General features: G+C 41.0%; 3 protein-coding genes across 3 annotated transcripts; 1 reads left to right on the plus strand and 2 right to left on the minus strand.

Annotated features, from left to right (window-relative positions):
- Window positions 1-466: 466 nt before the first annotated feature.
- On the minus strand, window positions 467-6,600 carry LOC115590948 (dimethylaniline monooxygenase [N-oxide-forming] 5-like). The gene is made up of 11 exons (XM_030432445.1): window positions 6,390-6,600; window positions 3,783-3,921; window positions 3,481-3,669; window positions 3,219-3,384; window positions 2,933-3,075; window positions 2,631-2,830; window positions 2,297-2,432; window positions 1,978-2,197; window positions 1,818-1,890; window positions 1,084-1,336; window positions 467-979 (listed from the first exon to the last, which is right to left on the minus strand). The coding sequence occupies exons 2-11, from the start codon at window positions 3,912-3,914 to the stop codon at window positions 830-832; spliced, it is 1,662 nt and encodes a 553-aa protein (XP_030288305.1). The 5' UTR covers window positions 3,915-3,921; window positions 6,390-6,600; the 3' UTR covers window positions 467-829.
- Window positions 6,601-6,728: 128 nt separating this feature from the next.
- On the minus strand, window positions 6,729-15,710 carry plpp6 (phospholipid phosphatase 6). The gene is made up of 2 exons (XM_030433355.1): window positions 14,769-15,710; window positions 6,729-11,183 (listed from the first exon to the last, which is right to left on the minus strand). The coding sequence occupies exons 1-2, from the start codon at window positions 15,259-15,261 to the stop codon at window positions 10,816-10,818; spliced, it is 861 nt and encodes a 286-aa protein (XP_030289215.1). The 5' UTR covers window positions 15,262-15,710; the 3' UTR covers window positions 6,729-10,815.
- A 969-nt stretch (window positions 15,711-16,679) lies between these two features.
- On the plus strand, window positions 16,680-23,090 carry prdx6 (peroxiredoxin 6). Its single transcript, XM_030433356.1, has 5 exons — window positions 16,680-16,899; window positions 19,010-19,166; window positions 20,599-20,742; window positions 20,991-21,137; window positions 22,741-23,090. Exons 1-5 carry the CDS (start codon window positions 16,808-16,810, stop codon window positions 22,864-22,866), a joined length of 666 nt encoding a protein of 221 aa, XP_030289216.1. The 5' UTR covers window positions 16,680-16,807; the 3' UTR covers window positions 22,867-23,090.
- The last annotated feature ends 424 nt before the right edge of the window (window positions 23,091-23,514 follow it).

The following is a 23,514-nucleotide window of genomic DNA, read 5'->3' on the forward strand; positions in this document are numbered from 1 at the left end:
CTCCCTGACTTGGTAATTTGTGTTGCAGTAATGCGATTTCAAGTTTTGGGGGAATTTAATGTCACTACCTCAAACTGAGATACCGGACTACGTTGCATTGTGTGCCTTTCTGTGGTCTGGTCATTCAGAATGTGGCCCTTCAGAATTGGTCTGGCACTACAGTGTTCTCATGTGTAATGCCTATTACACTTGATGATCAATGGAATACATCAAGTCTCTTGAAACAAGTTGACCAGTTCTCAAGAATCCCTTTAACAAATTGGCGTCACGTGCAGGATCCCAAGAGAACTACTGGCAAGTGCAAAATGTCTTAATTTCTGCCTTTCCACATCTTTGTTTGACAGAAGAACTTGTGTATTTATTGCAATACTCCTGTGAGCATCAAAAACCTGGGCCAGAGCTCATCCTTACTATTCTTTTATATTGTTATAGTTTGAACAAAACTAGACACCAGATGACACTTAGCTGAGACGCCTAAAATATTGGTTTATTCACACAAGAAAAACCTCCACATTCATGGTGACTTTAGGTTGGATATGGTGTAAATACATCTAGTAAGCTTAGCAGTTCTTGACCTAAACAATCCGGAAAATGTATTTCCTCAAACAAATTTTGTAAATTGGGTTACATTTGGATATATTTTCGGATAAACAGTTGCCATATTACAAGATTAAGCATGTAATTAAACTAAATATGTAGATACGGTAATACCTCTAGCAAATAATCAGCAGCTCAGACAGCTAGAGACCCCTATAATCATTCCCATTCTCACAATCCAAAGAGGAGTTTATTGAAATAGATGCGTTTTGTTGTGTGTGTTGGAGCATGTTTAGATTGTTTGTGGGCGGAGCTTAGACAGGAGGGTTGGGATGGTGGTTGGGTTGCGCACATGGATGTAGTATATGGAAGCTGCTCCAGCCATGATGGTCAGGCTCAACTTAAACAGGCGGCCAGTGATGGAGGCATCTTGCTCCTTCAGCTGGAGGAGACAGGAGGGAAAAGTTTATGTTAAAGTTTAGCCAAATTGTCAGACAGTTTGTAACGTAAGAATATACATTTAGCATTTCAGTGTAGATGACAGACCTGTCTGGTTTTTAGGGGCTGGTACATGCGGTCAAACTGGGTGAAGATCGCTCTGCGGGCTCCCTCCCACTTCCCTGGTCCCATCAACCGGTACTGGTAAGACGTGACAGGTCCCCACAGAACCCTCTTAAACAATGGGTAGTCTGTGAAGAAGAGCCAGAGGAGACTTGGGCGTACCCCAATCTCTCCCGCTAACTCATCCATGTAGGTAACAAAGTCCACCTGCAGGGGTGTCAACTTTGATGTAATGTAGCTGTGGAGAGAATAAATCAGACATGAAAGAAGTAATCTCACACTACAGTTAATGCAGTGACTCATAGAAATAAAAGGTTAATATGAATACAAAATATATTTGTCTGTACTCAGACCAGTGAGTTTACTTACTATGAATTAATTGCAGGTGATAATTTGCTTCAACAGGTTTAAAAAGGTCAGTGGTCATTAAATTTACTTAAGCCAAAGTAAAATTATATTGGACTTCCATTCATCAAGTGACCACTATCATGAATTCAAATGTGAGACAGGCAATTGTTTGCTAATGTAGACGTTAGACGTCGCACCTTTAAATTGTGAAAACATGCCCCCAGGTGGCCAAAAAATGTTAACACAGCTTTAAAAATAAAAAACAACCGCAAATGTTACCATCCATTCACTCCATTCCATAGGTGTGACAGAAAAATGGGACAATAACATTGTCAAATAACAACGTCAGGCAAATTAATAATGAATTTCACCTTTTCTCCATGTCCTTGGTGTCCTGCTCAACAGCCTTTATCATTGCCTGGTTTGAAGGCAATTTTTTCAGTCCTGAGGAGCAAATAGACAGAGGTGAATACAAATGATTGCGAAGTGTCAAGACCAATAGATGGCATTAAACTGGGCATGCAGCCTCACCTTTGAAGACACGCGTTACCCAGCGGGCCTGCATCTCAGCCTGGGGCATGATGGCGCCAAGGGCATGGATGAAACCTACGACAGCCAGAGTTGGATGCTCCATGTTGGGAGGAAAAACGTGCTTGTACAGACCAACACGGTGTCCAGACTTGTACAAAGCATTGCTCGGCAAGAATGGAAAATCATAGCTGTAACCTGTGGCGAACACTATAGTATCCACCTGTTAGAATGAAGAGATAAATGTGGGCGATTAATGTACATTGTGTTTGAAATAAACCAATATTCTTGAGGGGAGTTCTTGGAAATAATGCCCTTTGACCTTCTCCACGATGCTGCCATCATCAAACACCACGGTGGAGCCACGGATCTCCTTCACATTTGGTTTGAGAATTACCGACCCAGACAAAATCCTGTGAGGCAGATCGTCGTTGATCACTGGGATCTGACTGAAGAGTCTAATGAGGCGGCAGAAGAAATCAGAGCAGTCAACAAAGAGGTTAAATGGATAGGGGCTGAAAACAATGAAAGCAAGACATTCACAGGCTTCCAACATCAAGTGCACTTTAATTGATCATGTAAATTGTAAAGCTGTAAATGTGATTGACTTCATTGCCTGTACATTGCAGCAACAATTTAAGGAGGTTGGAACCTACCTATGTTTGGGTTTGAGAGCATACATGGTGTGGTCGTACATGGCGTTGAGTTTCTTCTCACCAATCCAGTTGAGGATGCTCATTGGCAACAGCTGGAACAAGATGTGGACAAAGCGCGTGTTGTACTTCATGTCCACTGGCAGGCCGTTGTCAGATACCTGACGGATGACCCAGGCACCACGACGAGTGCTCATATACACCTATAGAAGGAGATCAAGAGAAAGCCATTACTACGCATGAATTATCTTTAATCCATGTCAATATTAAAAAAGGACTAGAGCCATCAGACAAGCCTTCCAGACCTGCTCTGCCACTCTGCTGCTCTCCACAGCGATGTCGCCTCCTGAGTTACCGATGCCGATGACCACCACTGTCTTCCCGTGCATGTCTTCAGGCCCCTTGTAGTCCCAGCTGTGGAGGTATTTCCCTTCAAACGTCTCAATTCCTGCAACACAGCAGAACAATGTCTTCAGACTTTGTGTAACTAAAATAAGGTGATTCAGTAACGTCACTATCCAGCTTAGAATTTAAAAGTCAGACTCGACTGAACGCAAGCCTGGGCAACATTCACATCAAACGTGTCTGTACCTGGGAAGTCTTTGAGCGGCAGGTTAGGGTAGGTGTAGTGACCAGCGCAGCAGATTACTGCATCAAAGACATGCCTCTCCTCCTGTCCATCTCTGTTCTCAGTCACCACTTCCCATTGACCAGTGCGAGAAAAGTCTGGTCTCTGTTTGACACTCTTCACTGAGGTCTAAAACACATAATACAGCAGATTGGTTTGTAGATATTGTTTTAAACTGCTGTAAATGAACCGTTAGCTTCGTACAGTTCACATGGATTTAGTTACCTGGAAGCGAATGTGTTGCAGCACTTTAAAGTGCTCTGCATACATCCTGAAATACTTCAGGATTTTCGAGTGATGCATGTAGTTGGGATAATCGGCAGGGATGGGGTAGTCGCTGTAGCACATCATCTCCTTGGAGATGTTGATGGTGAGTGAACGGTAGATACTGGCCCTGTTGGGCTCTGACACTTCCTGCAAAAGATGTTTCAAATGGCAGAAAACAGGAGACAATAAGCAGACTGACAAGAATAGCACGGTTCATAAAAACTATATTGTTGTCAGCACTTTCTGTGGTGATGACCTGCCTTGAACTTCCACAGTCCACCCATGTCGTCGCTGCTTTCAAAACAGGTTGGCACCATGCCCTCATCCAGACAGGCCTTGATGCTGGTCAGACCAGAGGGACCTGCCCCAATCACTGCTACCTTGTGCACCATGGTGGAGCTGTATGAAGAAAAAAGACAGAAACATTTTTTTTTATGTCATCATTGTTATCAGATTTAAGTATATAACTTTCAGTCCCATGAAATGGAAACATGATTAGGGTCAGGACATGTATACTGAGAGTTTGTGCCAAGAGGTAAGTCTCATTCAAATACTTCAGTGAGGCTTTTACATACTGTATAATAATAATAATAATAATAATAATAATAATAATAATAATAATAATGTCTGTCATCGGTCTTTTACAGCAAAAGTGATCATGCACGTCTTTGAGAGCACTTAAACTTTAGAACGACCCATTGATAACACCCTGCTTGGACTTGGGAGAGAACACCAGTCCTGAAATATCCAATATCTTCAAAACCGTTAAAAATAGGAGACTGATTGGTTTTATGTATAATTTGCTCATAAACTCGGAAAACAGTGATACATTATTAGAGAAATATATATTAAGTGGACTGAAGACCTAGGCGCTGAAGTCAAAGAAAAATGGAAAGAATGCTTGTCACTAACATACAAATTAACCACTAAGGAAAATTTGCACCTAATACAGTTTAGGGTAATGGCAAGAGTATACTATACTAGAGATAAAATTTGCAAGTTTGATAACACAGCTTCAGATAAATGTCTAAAGTGCAACCGATATAGCAATTCCCTCATGCACGCCTTGTGGCACTGCAAAAGTATTAAGAAGATTTGGGAGAGCATAGAGAGTTGGCTATGTAAATATACCAACAAAACAATTGTATTCTCTCCAAGAAGGTGCATCTTTCAAGATATTGAGGGCATGAGATATCCGACCAGTTGGCAATTACTTTTTTCTTCTCTTATCCTTAAAAAACTAATAGTGCAAAACTGGAAGAATAAGGAAGCACCCTCAATCGAAAATTGGAAGGCCTTGATGAAGTACTACCTGTGTATTGAAAGATCAATGTCAGAGGACAAAAATAAAAAGAAACAATTTGAAAGCCAATGGAGTCAGATTTATAATGCCCTCTAGAGCGTGTAAGTAGTACCCTCACCCCTTTTTTTGTGTGTGTGTGTGTTTTGTTTTGTCGGGTGTATGAGTGCGTAAGTGTGTCAGGTTTTGAATGTATACCAGCATTTAGACAGAAGCTTCAGAGGCTCCTTTTCTCAAGAGAATTCTTGAATACTTGGGGTATTCAGCTCTATTGGGTGCGGGTGGGTGGGTTAAGGGGTGTGGGGTGGGATAGGTAGGGTGGATGGAAGGGTGGGTTGGGTCGGGGGAGGTGGGGTGGTAAGGGTGGGACTGTATAACCAATTATTATTATGGAAGAAAGCATCGAATGTAAAAAATGTAACTCTGATTTTGATGGAATTTTGAAGAAACTCTGATGTTACTTTGATGTACTTCCTGGTACCTAACTATGATGACCCACAGAAATTAATAAATAAAATTATAAAACAAACAAAGAAAAAAAAGAAAAAAAAACAAAAACACACTGCTTGGAACTTTCATTTTCTATTTTGCAAATTCAGTGATTAGTGTTGTGATAGCAACAGTGGAAAATTTGGAAACCATCCTACAGTTAAACTATTCCATCTCACATGTCTCTGGAGACCATCTTCAATATTCTTGTTTTATTTAATCACCTTTCAGTTTATTCATTTGCACATAAAACGGGTCCGCAGTAAAAGCATGTGTGACATATCCCTAATGCTCATGCAGGTGTGTTAACACCACCTCAACAGTGAAGTACACAGATGGTTTTGTCTCTGGTAGCCCTCTGATCAACGTTCAGTCCTTAAACACACGTTGCTTAACTGAGTCGTTTAATCAAAGCAATCTTTAAAGGCCACCATGCCCCACTCACTGTCAAAGCCACTACGGATTTATTATAAAGAATTCAAGCAAGAACCCAGTTTGAAATGCCTTGGCGGTGAAGTAGACCAGACAGCCAACCAGAGGCCATATATAAGAGCTATTTCTGTTGCAAAAACAGATCCTGTGCAGTGTCTACCAAGCTCTGCTTGTATTATCCTTCAACATTGTGTCCTGGTTTGGTCTCTGGTCTGTTAGATTCTAACAGAGGAGTCAAGCATAAAACCAAAATCACAGGCTGCACCGCCAGTTCTCAAGAATATCATGCAAAATTAATAAATAGGCACAACAAAATCTATGATGATGCATCCCCATCCATTCTTTCCCCATTCTGAGCTAATGCCTGTGCAGGGATGTTTAAAAAAAAAGAAAGAAAATCATAAAAATCATGTATCCCCAATGCCACTGCACAACTCAACAACAACTGAAGAACAACAACATACTGCACCTATTTACTTTTTGACTTGATGTTACACAGCCATTTCTTTTTTAAATACATGACATTTTATTCCATGTAATATTTTGTATTTCAATATAGATTTTGGTGTCCTTGTATCTTATATGAGCTTATATAATCTTGAATTTAAAGATGCACCAGAACACCAGCAGTGTCAACTCTTCTTACCTTGATCCTTGTGTGAGGGTTTTGGCACCTGAGTTGTGGGACGTGCACCACCAGAGGACAGACTTTTATACTGTGGCAGTCACCTAAGAGATGCATTCTTCTTTTTCTTTTTTCCTCTATCCCTCCCCTCCAAAAAAGGCAGTTAAAGTTTAAGATTTGACTGTGACTAAAGTTCAATTTGTGTCCTCTGAGTTAGATCAAGCAGCTGCAGAGGGCTGATCGTCAGCCCTCTGCAGCTGCTTGATTGAACTCAGCCGCTGATGAGTAATCGAGTAACAAATGATTGTATGCGTCACCTTATCTATCAAGACGCGTCCGTCAGTCACGACATGACACGTGTCAGATTTGAACCCCATTTAATTAAAAATCATTACAATCAAATCATTCAGATGGAACAACACATTCAAATCCACTGAACATGACACAGTGTTATCACATGACCATACAGGCATATGTATATACATTGAGAATAAGGTCTATACAGGAAACACACAATATAATTTATATTATTCAGCAGGCAAAAAACTCAGTGCAGTGACATATGTTGGAGCTGGCTTCATGTTTGACAATGTGCAAGAACACGTGACATTTGCTGACAATCTCTGAGAACTGGAAAATAAAAAAAATTAAAAAAAAGCATCTTTCTTTATGGCGGTGTTTCTCAACCTGGAAGTAAACAGGTGACCATGTGGAATGTGCAAAATCTGTTTCGTAATCATTGTGATAAACGTCTGTATCTTAGGCTTCTGCATGATCTCAATCGCAACAAGTAAAACACAAAAATCTAATCATAAAAATCATTTGGTCACAGAATTCACAGTCCAGCATATTTAGATTTGCGACAGAAGGGTAATGGAATTAAAGATGATGGAAGCTACCACCTCGCTCATGGGTCGTCTTATCGCTCACACCGGAATGATCATTGGGCAATTATTGCAAAGAGAGAGCACACAGCATGAAAGAGTCTACAAAGGTGCACAGTGTACCAGGGACCAGTCTGTTATATGATACCAGTTCATACCAGATATCTTATATCTGCTTTGGACCAAGTGGCACGAGCCAAGTCCAGTGGCTCATAGTCAGTAAAAATCACAAAGACACAAAACCTAAACATTCTTTCTGTCAAAAAAAAAAAAAAAAAAAAAATGGTTCAACTGAGCTGATACAACACACATTTACACAGAAATCATATGTCCACATATCTGATTATAATCCTAATTAACTGACAAATTAAAACATACCAAAAGATACAGATTTTTTTTTTTTCAGATGCCCCTGTAGATCAACAAGTTCTGTTTTTATCTGGCAGTGCCAACGTGTGTGTACGTGTGCCTGTGAGAGTCTAGTTAATGACTGGGTTCCATACAAAAACACATGCACAACACTTCCTTTACCTTTCAATTTAACATTTTTCTGTTTTGCAGAATTTAAGATAGGAAAATGCCTGTCAGCTTCTACTTAGCTTGAACTGAAAAAAGGCTAATGACGTGAATGCAGGCTAATGATCCTCTGATTTCATGTTTTGTTGAAAATAAGCAAAATTATTGCCTAATGACACATCACCCACCTCCAAAAAGTGACATTTGCTCTTCAGATTTGGCACAGGCGTGTGACAGCCAACACGTGTAAGGGCATAAATCAGGTAACCAGAACTTTTCACATGCTGTGTCCTCGATTGATTTACGTACAAATCTAGACCACTGGCGTCATTTAAAGTTCAATATTAATGTGGGATCTCAGCTTAGCACAACCCGAATCAGTGGGCCAGTGCGTAGAAACAGATTAACAATCAACCATGCTGCCTCTGAGAAATAGCACGTTCACCTAAATTGACCCGAGACATATGTTCTTACCAAACAAACACGCTTCTGACTTAACGTTAAGATTGTCACCAAGTGGACACTTTGCGGTTGATCCTTTTACAGATTATTGCCTTTGTGAATCTTTAACTTAGAATTAGTGTGAATTTAAAACACCATGAAAACACAACCAAGGGTTTAAGTCACGAGAATGCTTTCCTACCATAATTTGATATAGAAAAAAGTGCCACTTGATCACAGAGTTGTTAGACTAGGACTTTCTTTATATTATCATACATTTTCACAAAGCACTCTCCAAGTTGAGACATGAGAGTGTGTGGCAGGTAGTTAGTTTTTGCCTTTAAACTCTGATCAGGGATCCATGAACCATGGCAGAGCACTAGGCCTTTACAACACAAACACACGCCCGCACTCACCCCGACTTGGTGCCATTAAAAAAAAGCATGTTGCCATGGTGATAATGGGAAATGACGTCCGTAGTAACTTATTCTGGTGCAATATTTTTGAAATGTTTATTAATGAATAAACCTAGCACAACTTTGTGAGACTGGAACCCAGACTGCAAAAAAGTTGTGACGCTGTGTAAAACAGAATGTGATTATTTGCTCATCCTCAACGTTTTACCTCGTCAACTTCATTGATTTTTGGAAATATATGCTGATTCTGAATTTGATGCCAGCAACAAAAGACTGGGAAAGTCATGGAATGTTACAAACCACCTGTCCGAAACATTTCACAGGTACGCAGTTGATTGGTAACAGGTGATTGCTGAAAGGTGCACCTACGGAGGTGGCAAGGTTCATGAGACACATGATTGTGTAAAGGATATTACTATATGGGCTCAAGAACACTTAATGAAGTCGGAAAACAAATAATTGCATTCTGGTTTTATATACACTTTACACAGCGTCATAACTCTCATCTGGGTTGGAGTATTATTTTAGACCTTGCAAACATAGTTGGACAAAAATGTTTAAAACAGTACAATGCCGATGTCTTTAGGAATATTTTCACAGTGAAGAATTTTAGCAAGCTGTAATTTTTAGGAGCACGACTGCAGATTCTAGAAAACAATGATTGTATTTTTTAATCGGGTGCACTTGATATTGTTTCCAAAATGGAGTCAATGTTAATCCAAATGTTGAGATTTAGTGTATGGGGTATGACGGTAACTTATCATCAGGCACAGCCAGTGAGCAAGTATGAAGTTGTCGTGTACCTGAATACATTTCAGGTGTTTAAACATGCGTCCATCCTCTGAGCTGCAGTAGAGCTCAGCCACGCCTTGTTCCATACTTCATAGATAATTTGTAGATTAGTGGCAAGCTGCCCGGAAACTCTCCAAAAGTGGGAATAGTGCGAGTTCTATTAAATCAGAGCAAGATATTAATTGAAAAATTGATCGAAATTAGTTTTAAATTTCCCATGTCTTGCCTGGAAGGGCTCAGTTTTGAGAGACCACAAAAGAGATGGAAAAGAAAATGTGTGTGAACAGTTGTGTGAATCATTCAATAGGTAATAAACTATTAACTGTCGCTGATCTGATTCTGTTGCCAGATAATGGGCCATGAACCGGTCAATAAAACCCCTGCTGATAATATTCTATTATGTAAACAAAAACAGTTTGGTCAGATTATAGAGGTGCTGCTGTCTGGGACTATGATTCCTCTGTTTGCCCTTTTGAATAAAGTGTTTGTTTAACTTCTAACAGGAAGTGAGAGTGACTGTAACGATCTGTCAATGTACTGTGTTTTAAAAGTCTGTGACTCCTTTACCATCAGTGGAACCAAACAGTTAGTGTTCTGCAGTTTAGCAGATTATCATGAATGTATGGTCCGTTATTTCAAAATGTTAAGATATAGTATCCACCACTCAAGACTCAAGCCAGTTAAATATACAACTTATCTTCCTCCTTCCTTACAAATGTGATTGAAGTATTGTACAGTATGACAGTCTTAGGCCTCATTACACTATTTGAATGTGTCAGTGCCTGGAGAAGAGGATTATGCGCACTTCCTCTGACTTTGGATAAATTGTGTCGGAAACAACATTTCTTTCCTTAGACCTACCAATCAGTTAAATATCCCTTTTCATGTTTCAGTTAAAAAACAGCCCAAACAAAGAATTTCATCAGGGTTTGTTAGTAGTAAATCTTTACAGTACGGTTACAGTCGCATTTGAATCAAAGTCAGATCCCCAAGAATAGCAAAGTTCATTATTTGAAATATACTCCCTACTCCCAGCAAAAGTTGTGAGTAGTAGTGTTAATAATTTAGGTTGAAAACACCTGTTAAGACTTAAAAGGGAGTTGACTTCATATGATTCAGGACAGTGCAGGGAGTGAATGGCTTCAGGAGATAATCTGGAACATTATGTTCTCATTAAAACTCCTGCACTTTTTTGGTAGGGTCACTGTAACCCGAAAGCGAGGGCTGATAGTGGGCTTTTGAATGTCAGATAACAGCAGAACAAAACTGTGTTTGAGCTCTCTTCTCTAGTCAGAAGGCATTTTCTCTTATATATCACTCTAGAAGACAAAAGGTGTGCAGACGCTCTTACAGTCAAGACTCAAACCACCGTGTCTCCTCTCCCTTCAGTCTGTCATGTTAAACTAACTGTCCCAGCAGGCCTTGCAGGGTTTGAGGTGAGAGCCACAGCATCTCCAACAGGTTATACTGGCAGTAGCCCATCCAGAACCCGAACATCACGTCAGTCACGTTGTGTCTGCCCAGTAGCACTCGGCTCAGCCCCACCAGACCGGCCCACAGCAGGACGAGGACCCTCAGCGGGGCAGCCAGCACGAGGTGAGCCAGCAGGAACCGCCCACACATGGCGGCGCGGGTGGCGTGGCCTGAAGGGAAGGAGTAGCGGTCCACGGAAAAGGTTGCAAACATGTCCATACGGTTGTGCGCAGGCCGTCGGCGGCGCACCACTGCCTTAACAATGGTAACCAGGACCAGGTCCAACAGCAGGCCTGCAGGGGATGAAGGGGGAGATGTAGAGGAAGATGAGTTATACTATTTGTAATGTAAACACGTTAATGTAGAAGCCAATGGCAAAAGGACATGAGACAATTGACCCTTGGGATGATACACGCACATTAAATTGAACAACTATATGATAAGTAATTTGTGGTAAAGGAAAGTGCCTCACAACCACAGGAGTAAATGGTAAATGATCCTGCCTGTCCTCTGGTGCAGTACATTTACACAGCCTGATGCTTTCTGTGGTCTTTAAAAGCATGATTAGCCTGCCTTAACATACAGAGTGGATTATCCTGACCAAAATGGGTCAGAGAGGAGTACACATCCAGCCGACTGTGAAAAAATCTTTGCTTTGGTACCATCTGGTGGATGTATCAAGACTAAAGTAACTAAAGCAGACACCAATGCACGCCTTTACTCACGTATCGCTCTGGGCAAATGCTCATTGGTCAGTTTAAATGACTGTGTTTACATGCTTACTAGTTTACTAAATATGAAAATATTCAAAATTTTATGAAAGGGCAAGCAAACAGCATATACCAAATAGGGCCTCATTCTGTAAGCAACATTTTCTAATAAAGACATCTGGCACATGCTGACAATATTCAGGCTTTAGGAGTATCTTTGGACTTTGATTATTTGGATGCATACAGCCCATTTGGAAAATGCCTTTCAAGCGTCTTGTCTGCGTATGGTCGGCTCTGTTCATTGTCTAGCCAACAGCTGGAGTTGAAGTAAAGATGCATGCAAAGAAGAAAAGCCCAAAAGCCCATATAACTGGTCAAAAGGAGACACACATCTTCATTCATCATGAATCATCAACTGCTTTATGGATATGCACAAATATCAAATATGGCAACAAATGTATAGCTGTTTGTAAACAGGAACATTAGTGGAATATTCATTTTCATTAGCCACGCAAACAACTTAGTGGTTATGTTGTCTTTTTCAGAATTGGGGCAGAAACAAGGATTTGTTGAAAGGAAATGTGGTCACTGTTAGTTCAGTTAGTTGAGCAGAATCTTAAGTCATCAATGACCCTGAATAGACCCCTTTCTCACTTCTGTCAAACACAGGTTTAATTATTAACACTAATAGTAGCTTAACTCCATTTAGGTGTGTCAGTTTCCAGGCTCTGATATAACAGACCTTTTTCGGAGCAGATATTTTGAAGCGACACAGTAGGAAACTCACAGGTAACAATAATGTTTAGAGTTAGTGCCGCTCATCATATCTGGAGGAAAACTTCAGCTTACTGTATGTTTGCAGCTTTTATTTAAACACGCTGTATTACAAGACATTTATGTTGTTTCACTGCATTGCCCTTATTCAATATTTCTTATAAACAGTTCCTTCCAGAGCTGCAGTGCTGAAAGATTTATGCCCCAGTCTGGTGGCGCTGAGCCATCACTGCTGGGAGTTCAGTGAAAGGATTGGAGCAAAATGAATATGCAACGGTAAATTTTGTTCATGATTGATCGCAACTACTCAATAGTCAAAAAACTGCAGCTGAATCTAGAGTACGAAACTGGCTGTGAGATGAAAGTGCAGCCTGCAGTGTTTTAGAATTGAGTATTTCATTCATGTCAGATGGCTGAAGAAACAGTGACTTCCTTTTTTCCAGACTTTCTCATCATGACCTGGTTTACATGCACAACCACACCATAAAATACCGCTTAGTATTGGTTTTCTGGCCTATCTTGCAGATCAAAACCGTCTCTGCAGAGGACCAGAGGCTGTCACTTACTGACATCAGACATTCAGGAGGTTTAACTGGTAAGTATGAGATGAACACTGACTCAGGATTGGTGGCAAACTTAAGTCTTTATCCAATACTATTAACCTTCCAAGTACCCTTAGAGCAACCATCCCTACTGCAGCTGTACCTCCTTGAAACGATGTGATGAGATCTCTCAAGGAGTCACTATTATATAGTGCATTAGCACACCCTTTAATGCCTTTTATAGTGCAGCTGTTCTATCTTATCAGCAGTCATAAGAAAGGCACTGAAGTCAATCCTTCACGATTTGATAATACAGACCACATATTGCTGTGTCAATATTTCAGGTCCTGACACGACATTCTGATGAATGACAATATGTAAAGTTTCCCACTACTAATCACTTCAAACCAGAAGGTCAGAAATAAGAATAATAATGAAAGTTTGAAGGATCCATAGGCTGCATTTTTAAACTGAATGTTTTTTTTCAAAACAACGACCCCACACAAATATGTTTCATTAAGAATGACATACAACAGAGAACAACAACAAACCCTCACATCTGAGAGGATTTGAATAGGAACTTTCATCAATGACCACTTAATTAACTTAGAGTTACAGTGCTGGCTAATGCTGCCAAGCAGTCAAACTGTCAGCGAAGCACAGACAGATCCGGAATGTGTTCTTTGTAGCCTCTCTACCCTGAGAAACATGCACCTGTAGTGACAGCCCTGCCTCCACCTGCCTAATTATTAATGACCTGCCACCTGTCTCTCCAGTTATCCTACAGCACAAGGGAGAAAAAAATTCATTCACCCACACACAGGAACGAGTCAGACAAACAAAAACATACACAGCTGCCGATATGGGCTCGTATGACTTGGCAAAGCAAACAACCAGATGCACAGATTCTCTTCCGCTTATCATGAGGCAACTTTTGATGTACAAACTGGAGGCACTGGTGCTCTGATGGGTTTCAGTGATAAAAAAAAAGTTAAAAGCCTATTGGCATGTCCAATTAACTAATGCAATCCAAACTACATCTGCATTACTGCTCGTAAATCAAACCAAAGTCTAAAAGCCTTTTTGTTATAACTGCAGACCTGTGTGAGCTTCACTTCAAGTCCATCAAATGTGAACCTGTCTCACTACTCTTCTTCAGTGTCGGATAGTCCTAATGAGGACAAGATCCGGTGAATGAAGCATGGTGTGCGGGAGAACGCTTGTATGACACTGCACTACATCTTGCTTTTAAAAAAAACATTGAACCCAAGCTTATCCTGTCATCATCATCTATATTTCCTTCATGTAGCTTCACCAAGCGTCAGTCAGACAGACTCAGGTTGACGTGGAGCAGACTGGACTCCATCCACAAAGCACAACACAGGCGGTGCTTCATTCAACATTTCGCACAGCATAACAAGAGGCAACATTTCACCGAGCCACACGCTTTCACCTGTTTGCCAAGCTGACGTGTGATCTTACAGATAGAAGTATGGAAAGAGATGTAGGAGACAACATATGTTAAAATTAGAGCTGAGGAGTGGAGGCAGAGAAGGATTACGGCCAGAATGAACAACAGATCTACAGGTGAGAACCTGCCAGCACTGATGGAAATAAAAGTAAAATAGGTCAGAGACATCATAACATAAATAGTCATGAGAGGTGGGACCACCTGTGAGATCTGACACAGAGGAGCTGCGCATGCCAGATGAGAACCGAGGAGGAGGAGGGAAGAAAGGAGGGGGCCGTGACACAAATACTGCACCTCATCCAGCCCAGTGGTACCCACAGACATGTCTGCAGGGGTCTGAGTGAAGATTTCAGGGAGAAGACAAATAGCAGAGTGTTTTACCCATGAGAAGGTTGAGCATGACTTCCTGTCCTGCAGCACTGTCACTCTTGTACAGACAGTAGGCGGTACCGGCCAGCCAGGGGATGCCATGTCCCGATATCTCTATCAGCTTCATCAAGGGGCGCACGCTGCCCCAGGACGAGTCCTCGCAGGCGCACACCCCCAGCCGCTTGGACAGCCACAGGTCGATGGCGAGCAGGGAGCTGAGCGCTACGCGGACGAAGGACGGGTTGAGCCGTATACCGTCCTCCTCTGACAGCCCCTGACCGCTCGCCGAGCCCGTGGACGAGCTGGAGCCCCGGCGCCGAGTGGGGCTCTCCGAGGCTCGGAGGCGGGCGGTGGTGGGGTCGGAGCCCTGCCGCTGGAGCAGGTGCGGCGGGGGAGACCGGTTCAACGGCTTCGTCAGTGACATGAAGTCGTAGCGGCCGTTGGAGCTGCCGAACACCGGGCTTCCTCCGCTGCGACCGGGGTTTTTAGCTTTAGGAGAAGGCATGGTGTCTGTTTATCTTCCGGCGGCTGATATCAGTGATGTAGATGAGCCGCAGTGGTGATTTATCTGCAGTGCTGTGCGGTCTGTCGCTTCTTTAGTTTATCTATTGTACGTTTCACGATTCTTCTCACGTCCAGTAGCTCCGAGCCGTATCGCCATCTTTGTTGTTCTCTTCGCAAAGCACCCTGGGAAACGATGTTTTTTCCAGGAACATACACGTGACTGTTATTATCTGCGTTTATTAGGACCAGATGAGATAACAGAACATCGCATTGGTCGTAAACTTAGATACAAGATAGATATTTAGTCGTTTCCTCCTCTACTGCCTATGTTTTATCTGGTTTATCTCTTGTGTTGCGTAAATTGTTTTCGGGGATGATGCTGTAGTTATTTCACGTCTTTCTTATTTCCAGCCAACACCCATTCTTTCTCTCACTGAGCCCCACTTGATCTACCTGATTATGCTTACAGGTCATTTTACAGATTACCGGCAGCATCGGAGCCAAAATAGTAAAAATTATTTATTTAATTAGTTTAAAAAAATATTGGATATAAAATTGGATCTGATAATCGCCCATAATCACTCAACCCATAGTATACAGGCATGTATACGTCTAATTGACTTTTTCTTGTACTTTGAATACGTATGCATATATTGGAAGAAAATTACAGTAGGCTACACTGAATATGAATACTTTAAAACTTTAACTCACATGCCTTTTGTATGTGTGACTGATATCTTTACTTTTACTTAAGTATTACCTCTGAGTACTTATCACAACAATGGGCAATACTTGTTGTAAGGATCACTCAATTGTTGTTTTTTATCTTTTCATTGTTGTCAAAAAAATGAATATTGTTATCATGTTTATCCTTTTATTGCTGTTCAGAGTCAGTGTCCAAAATTTCATCCATCTTTTCCAGCACATTCAAATATTTTTTTTAATAGGAATTAAAAAAAAAAAAAAATCCCCTTATAAGAGAAATTCATATACGATTTTGGTCTTTAGGACTCATCTTCAAATGTCTTCATTAAATCTGTGAGAGTTAAAATGCTTTAGGTTCCTTATCGCAGAAAGCATGGTCTTATGTTTGACAGCACAGACAATTATTGTATCTCTTGGGCAAAACATCACATTCACAAAGTCAGATTTTCTATATTTTGACCAAAAATATCCTTGTTCAGACTGTCCAGCTAAACTAAAACCTAAAACCCCAAACACATCAGTTATTTTATGAAACACGATGGACAATATTATTTATAATTTGTATTATATCTAATTCGATTATTTTGTAAATACAATAATTTAGTATTTAATATTTTATGTTATTTACTTATTTTCATTTTCTGTTTCGTTTAATAAAGTTAAAGATGAAAAAAATCACGACTCGTCTCTGATTGGTCGATGACCAACGTAACGGCAGCTAACCCCGCCCCCATCCGGGTCCATTCATGAGGTGCTGATAACTACAGGCCTGTCACGGAAGAGGTCCCCCCTTCCTGCCTCCCTTCTTTCTCTCGTGTCTGAGCTGCAGAGAGGAGCCCACCATGCCTGGAATTCTGCTGGGAGACGAGTTCCCCAACTTCGAGGCTGACACCACCGTCGGCAGGATCAAGTTCCACGACTTCCTGGGAAGCTCGTAAGTGTGCAGGCTCCTCGCGCAGGCATCACGTAGTGACGCGTGTGTTTACTCTGAGTTTTGAAACGTGTATTGTGCTCCTGTCTGGTAGTCAGGGGCTCCATCGAGGTTGCGTGCTGCCTTGTTATCAGACGGAGGGGGGAATCTCCCTGATCTGATTAAGGATTAACTCTGAATTAAGATAAGCAGCTTGATTTGTACTCAGATATGCACACCAGTCCAGAAGTGTATCAGCTCTTGATCTCAGTGTGTGACTGTCATGCGACACCTGCTGAGCTGACACGACAGAGTTACACAAGCATGACTCGGCTGGATTGGATAAAATGTTGTTAATATGCCATACATGTAGTAATAATACACACGTGAAAAGGGAGCAGTTACAGCATAGCTTTGAGTCTATATCATTTATGTTCTGCTTTTATTATTTTCTAACAAGGTCATTAGTGAGGTGGGCGCAGGACAAAGCCTGCATTGTGTGTGTGTCTGTGTGAACTTGGAACTGAGCTTCAGCGCTTGTATCTCCTCTTGGCACCTGCTCTCATGTGGACCCCGTGAGACCCTGCAGTCTGTTGTATAACAGCAGCACACATGCATGATTACCTCCTCTCAACAATATGAGAATAACATTTTTTCAAAAGCTTGTTATCTAATAATCCATATCTATAATCATCATAATTTCCCTTTATTTTCTTATTGTTGCCGTCTGGCACAATGAATAGAGGGTGTGACTGTTCCTAGTTTTCATACAGACAAAACCTGCTTTCCAAATCAGGGAAACTACCCAGTTGGAGTTGCTGCATAACACATTTGTTCTTTCTTTAGTGGGAAATAATGTTCAGTTCTGTGGGAGGTCACCATGTGTTACTATTGTGACCTTTATTATGAGGTCCACTCTGTTTTTTCAACAATGCTTGACTGAGGTTTTTTGTGTGAGTGGAAGCCGAGTGTAAAAGTTGCGAGCTAATCCAAGCAGACTAACAAAAAAAAAAGGTTTTCACAGCCCCCCTTTTGAATCGTTCTTGTAAAGAGAATAGAACAGCCAACGTGTGAACTCAGCATAAAGGGTTTGCAAAAATTTGTTTTAACTTCCTGTCAATGAAGGAAATGAAAACATTCCTCTTCCAAACTGCGTCAATGTCCAGGGTTTGTTCTGCTTGAACAATTTGGGACTTTCACAGTCTAATCTGAGCTTCTGGTCACTCTATAATCAGCTGATCACAATGCCTGAGGGTAACAAAGCTTTGTTATTGCCTCTAGTACCTCATGTGATAGTATGCTATAACATGGTGAAGAATAAATCCTCACATGTGATGTGATTCCCTTTTTGAAGTAGTCAGTCAACAATTTCAAGGGTTAACACTTTTGCCAAGTTATGCTTTTGTGGGAAAACTCATCCACCCACACTCTTCCCTTCACCCCTGTCCTCAACACAGCTGGATTCAAGCCGGAATTTAAGACTTGAGCTTGAGCCAGATGCACAGACACCTGTTACTTCAATCTGTGGCTGGAATTTCCTCTACTGGGACTTAATGTTCTCGGTCTGTTCGCTTTTTTTATCAGCATTTCTTCCTCTTCTGCTGTCTCAACCCCCGTTGCTTGTACTCCTACACATTTCAGTCTTTTTGCCTCTTGGACTGCCATCAGGTTCGATCCAGCCCGCCAGATGTTTCTAGCAAAAAACGATTAATTTTGATTGAAAAATGAAAGCATAAAACAATGTTTATGCAGTTTTGAATTTGGGTGGTAAAATGCATTTTAACTATGTATGATCTCTAATTATTGGGTTGGCGTTTTTCCATAATCACTGCATGGCAGCCAGACCGACACTTTGTGCAGGAAGTAGGCCAATTAAGGGAACTTGCAACCATGCATCTGAACAGTTCAAGTTTTTAGTTCTCCACCAAGTACTGGCTCCTGTCTTTCAGAAGACGGGGATGCATCAAGATAAAGACGCACAACCACAGCAGACACAAATGCAGAAGTGCTTGAAACAGAAGAATTGTTGACATCAAAGCTCCTCAAATTAATTTTGCAACGTGCTTTAAATACTCAGGAACATGGAAGGTTCGTCTTAAAAAGGTGCTGTGTGTGTCTGTGTTTTCTTCTGTAGATGGGGAATCCTGTTCTCCCACCCAAGGGACTTCACCCCCGTCTGCACCACCGAGCTCGCCTGTGCCGCAAAGCTCACCGATGAGTTCAAGAAACGAGGAGTGAAGATGATCGCTTTGTCTATTGACAGTGTTGAGGATCACAAAGCCTGGAGCAAGGTTAGAGATGAGCGCACACGGCCACACACACACACACACGCACACACACAGTGTAAATGAGGTGAAAGGATGACTTTGTGGGTGGAGTGACATTTGTCCAGGGTAATTAACATTAATGTTTTAGAACTTTGAGTTGCTTTACTATCTACAGACACGACAGCAGTGTCAATGTCCAGCTCCACCTGTGGACAGGTTCGTTGCTCTATGCACTTGCTGTCAAAACCAAAACCTCATCAGATGGGAGTCTGCGGGCCTCTCCACTACTTGGATCCAGGGAATCTGCTGTTTGTAGCATTGTGAACTTGAAATATCTCAGCTGTCTGACTGAGAATGACTCTTGAAACCAGAAATGCATCTTTCAGATCCACATTTGTTTGACAATTCACTGCTATGTGTCCATTCTAATTTAGATAATTTTTTAAAAATTGAATAAATTTTTCTCATATTTTCTACAGTTTATTTTTTTATTTAGATATAATTAAATGCCATTTTTAAAATAATACATTTGATCAGATATAACTTGAAATACATCTTAAAATAAAATATGATTTTAATACATTTTTAACTGTAATTAAACTTTATTGGTCAAGATGTTTGCCTCATTGGTATATTTTTATTTTTATTTTTTTTAATCATTTTGTTTTTACTTTCTTCATTCTTTTTAAATAACAAAAAGGCATTATCATTGTTAAACATACCTCATAGTATTTCCAAACGGCACACTTGAATGAGGAAATAAAAAACTAATGGCAACAAATAAACAAAAGCAAATTAATAAAGTAAAATCTGTTAAAATTAGGGGGATTAAATCAATAGGTAACTCAAAGTCTCAAGGCACTTTTCAAGTCATTTTTAAATATCACAAATGTTGGAGCAGCTTTTAAAGAATCAACATTTGTGATGCATACGGAATTTACTTGTAATCAAATATTATCACACAAACTTTGTATTTCATGAGTAAACTAAAGGAGGAGTCAGTAGTGTCATGGGTTAAACTCTGAGCAGACGTGGATTCACTGTGATTGGCTTTTAACTGGGTTGCCACATTACAACACGCCTCCTCAGACAGGCTCGTGATTGGGTGAAGAGAAAATGTCCACTAGGTGAGTGTCAGTTAGATGAACTGTGAGGTTTGGATTTTTACAGCAGAAACACCACCTGCCTGCCAAAAGCATTTAAACTGTCATCCATTAGATCCTGGTGTTTTCTCTCTTGGCTCCCCCCACCGATAGTTCATGGCCCTCAAAAGGACTATAGCATGTTATTGAACCAACCTGGTTTTGGCCTTCGCAAGAGTTAAAGATTAAATGTCTCTGGTCAGTCATCAAACCTGCAACTATCGAGATGTCTGCCGGGACGGAGAGAATGATTATGACATGCATACACATTAACAAAGGTGTCCAGACTGAATGTGTCCCTTTCCTCTGTGCAGGATGTGATGTCAGTCAGTAGTGCAGCTGACAAGGATCTGCCCTTCCCCATCATCGCTGATGACAAGAGGGAGCTGTCCGTCAAGCTGGGCATGCTGGACCCTGATGAGAGAGACAAGGACGGAATGCCCCTCACTGCTCGCTGTGTAAGAAACCGGTCCTCCATAGCTCATGAGCCAAGATTGTGGTAGAAAATTCTGTCCAGCCGTGTTTGTCTTGCATTGTTATTGTCATTAATTGCTTGGTTGGGAGCCAATCAAATCAGAGCAAAATTCTAGCTTTGTGCCAAACAGATGGTTACATTTTTCAAACAAATCAGTTTTCTCATACTACACAAAAAAAGCACAATAATATCTCCTTAATGTGGATTTTGTGTTGTCCTAACCCGCCTCAGGTCTTTGTGGTTGGCCCCGACAAGAAGCTGAAGCTGTCCATCCTCTACCCCGCCACCACGGGAAGGAACTTCGATGAGTTGCTCCGAGTTATCGACTCCCTGCAGCTCACCGCGCAGAAGAAGGTCGCCACACCTGTCGACTGGAAGGTACGCAGTGTGACAGAGTGCGCATGTCAGTCAGTAGCGTGCGGGGTTGTAGTCGCATGTAGCATTTGACTTTTAGTATCATTTGGCTGCTGTAGGGTGAAAATACATGTGCTACACTGTCATGTCCTATATATATCTATCTGATCAATAGAATTCATTAACATCATCTCTAATCTAATGGAGGCAGCTTTATCACTGATGGCATTTATTTCTATTGATGCACATTTATTTCCTTCTTGCTGAGACTTGTATAAGAATGAATACTGCCAACATATCTGTCCACTAAATAGGAAGCTACCAAGTCCAAAACCCCTCTGTGAGCACCTATACAGCTCACTAATTATGTTTAGATTGTTTCAATCGTCTCTGGAGGGTTATGTGCAGAACTACTTCTTTCAATGCTAGGCTAAGCTATTTGTCTCCCTCTCTGCTCCAGCTTCATGTTAAGCATACAGATATGATGTTGGTTTCAATTTTTTTTACCTTACTCTTGGCAACAAAATGTAGAAGCGTATTTCCCAAAATCTCAAACTACTCCCTTAAGTTTCTGCAGTTTCTCCTGCATTTCTTATCTCCTTCTCTCTGCCTCTCTTTCTTTCTCTTCCTTTTTCCAGTACATTTTTGCACTGTTGGAGGAAGTGAAAGTGATTGAAAACAGAGTTAACACTTGTGCTTTTCAATAATTTGGTCGCATTTTGGATAGACGGTGTAGAAATCACTGTCGGTCTTAAGTTTCAACATAACAGTTCAGGACTCTCACTTCTCCCCTAGAGAAATGGGCAACGCTCTTTCTAAAAATACTTAGAAAACATTTTTGTCTTTTGAGGAACTGAAGAACACAAGATGACACCAGTGACATTAATTCAAAGGGGAACTCAATTTTAACACATTAAAGTGTGTTTACAGGTGTTGGGGAGTTCTACTGCATATGTGAAAAGCCTTTTGTGGCTCCAGAGGTAACTGCATAATTTAATAAACTGCCTCCAGTGATGTCACTCAGTGGCCAAGTTGCATTGTGGGTAATGTAGGCCCCAGGCTTTGAAAAGGATGAAGAATGTGTTGAGTAAAAAAAAAGGGGTCGATTTTCATAAGTAGAACAGGAGTGCGATGCCAGACCAGTGGACTGCATTTCAAAACCTGGGGCCTACATTACCCACAAGGCAACTCAGGTGACACCATTGGATGCAGTTTATCAGATTACATGCAGCTTCCCTCTGTTTTAATACTTTTTTTCACATATGCAGTAGTTCTCACCAAGACCTATAAACACACTTTAATGTGTATAATTGGTACTTTCAGAAACTATAACAAAAAACAATCTTACATTTTACATATATCTTCTTTTACATCACATCCATTTAGAGCTAACATTTGTGCAAAGTGATTAACAACAAGCCCCTTGAACCTGCATGGAAACAACAACTAGACGTTGGTAAAAAATCTCATTTGTGATGGGAACACAGAAGAAGGTGACCAAAAGCCACAAAAGACACAGAAGTGACTTTTGGATGCTGCATGATTATCATCACAGTGAAGGCTTCTTCTAATACCTCAATCAAAAACTAGACCAACACTTCTCTGTTTCTGTGTCTCTTTCTACCAGCCCGGTGACAAGGTCATGGTCATTCCCTCACTCTCTGAGGCCGAGGCTGCTAATCTCTTCCCCAACGGTGTGACCACTAAAGAGGTACCTTCTGGGAAGAAATACCTGCGCTACACCCAGCCCTGAAAACACAATAGAGACTACATCCTCCTGTAGTTTACTGATCTTTGACCTGGAACGGTTTGGATGATAACTCGCATATATAACTGACCAAAAGCCTACATGCACCCATCTGCTTTAGTGACTATTTTTTAGTCATGCAATGTGCTCATCAATCAACCGGTAGCATTTAAGGAGTAATTGTACAGTGCCTTTTTACCTTCCTTCAATAAAAACGCACTTTTCACACACGTCCTCTGATTCTTTTTATCTGTTCAGACTGTTCACAGCTTCTTTTGCTCTAATCTCCTGTACCACTAGGTGTCCTTCTACATCCTAAATTGGAAAAAGATCACTTTTCACCTTGTGCTGCAGTTCTTTTTGTATATCAATAGGTGGCAGTATGTGCACGGTCATCGACCCAATGGTCCTCTGACAGCACCAGTCTGCTCCTAACAGTTGCAGAGATGGGAGTGGCACCACATGGACTGAAATGACTTGTTTATTTACATTTTCATTCATTTTAAAAGACAATTCACAGCATTACTTTGAGATAAACTTTAGCTCTATGTTGTTTTGTCAACACAGGGACTTACAAAACCTTTACTCTGCATTTTTAAACATTTCACCAACTCAGCAGAACAGGCTAATGCCCTCTCTGTCTAAATGTCTTAA

This window comes from Sparus aurata, chromosome 11, assembly GCF_900880675.1.
Source record: "Sparus aurata chromosome 11, fSpaAur1.1, whole genome shotgun sequence".
Classification (NCBI taxonomy): domain Eukaryota; kingdom Metazoa; phylum Chordata; class Actinopteri; order Spariformes; family Sparidae; genus Sparus; species Sparus aurata.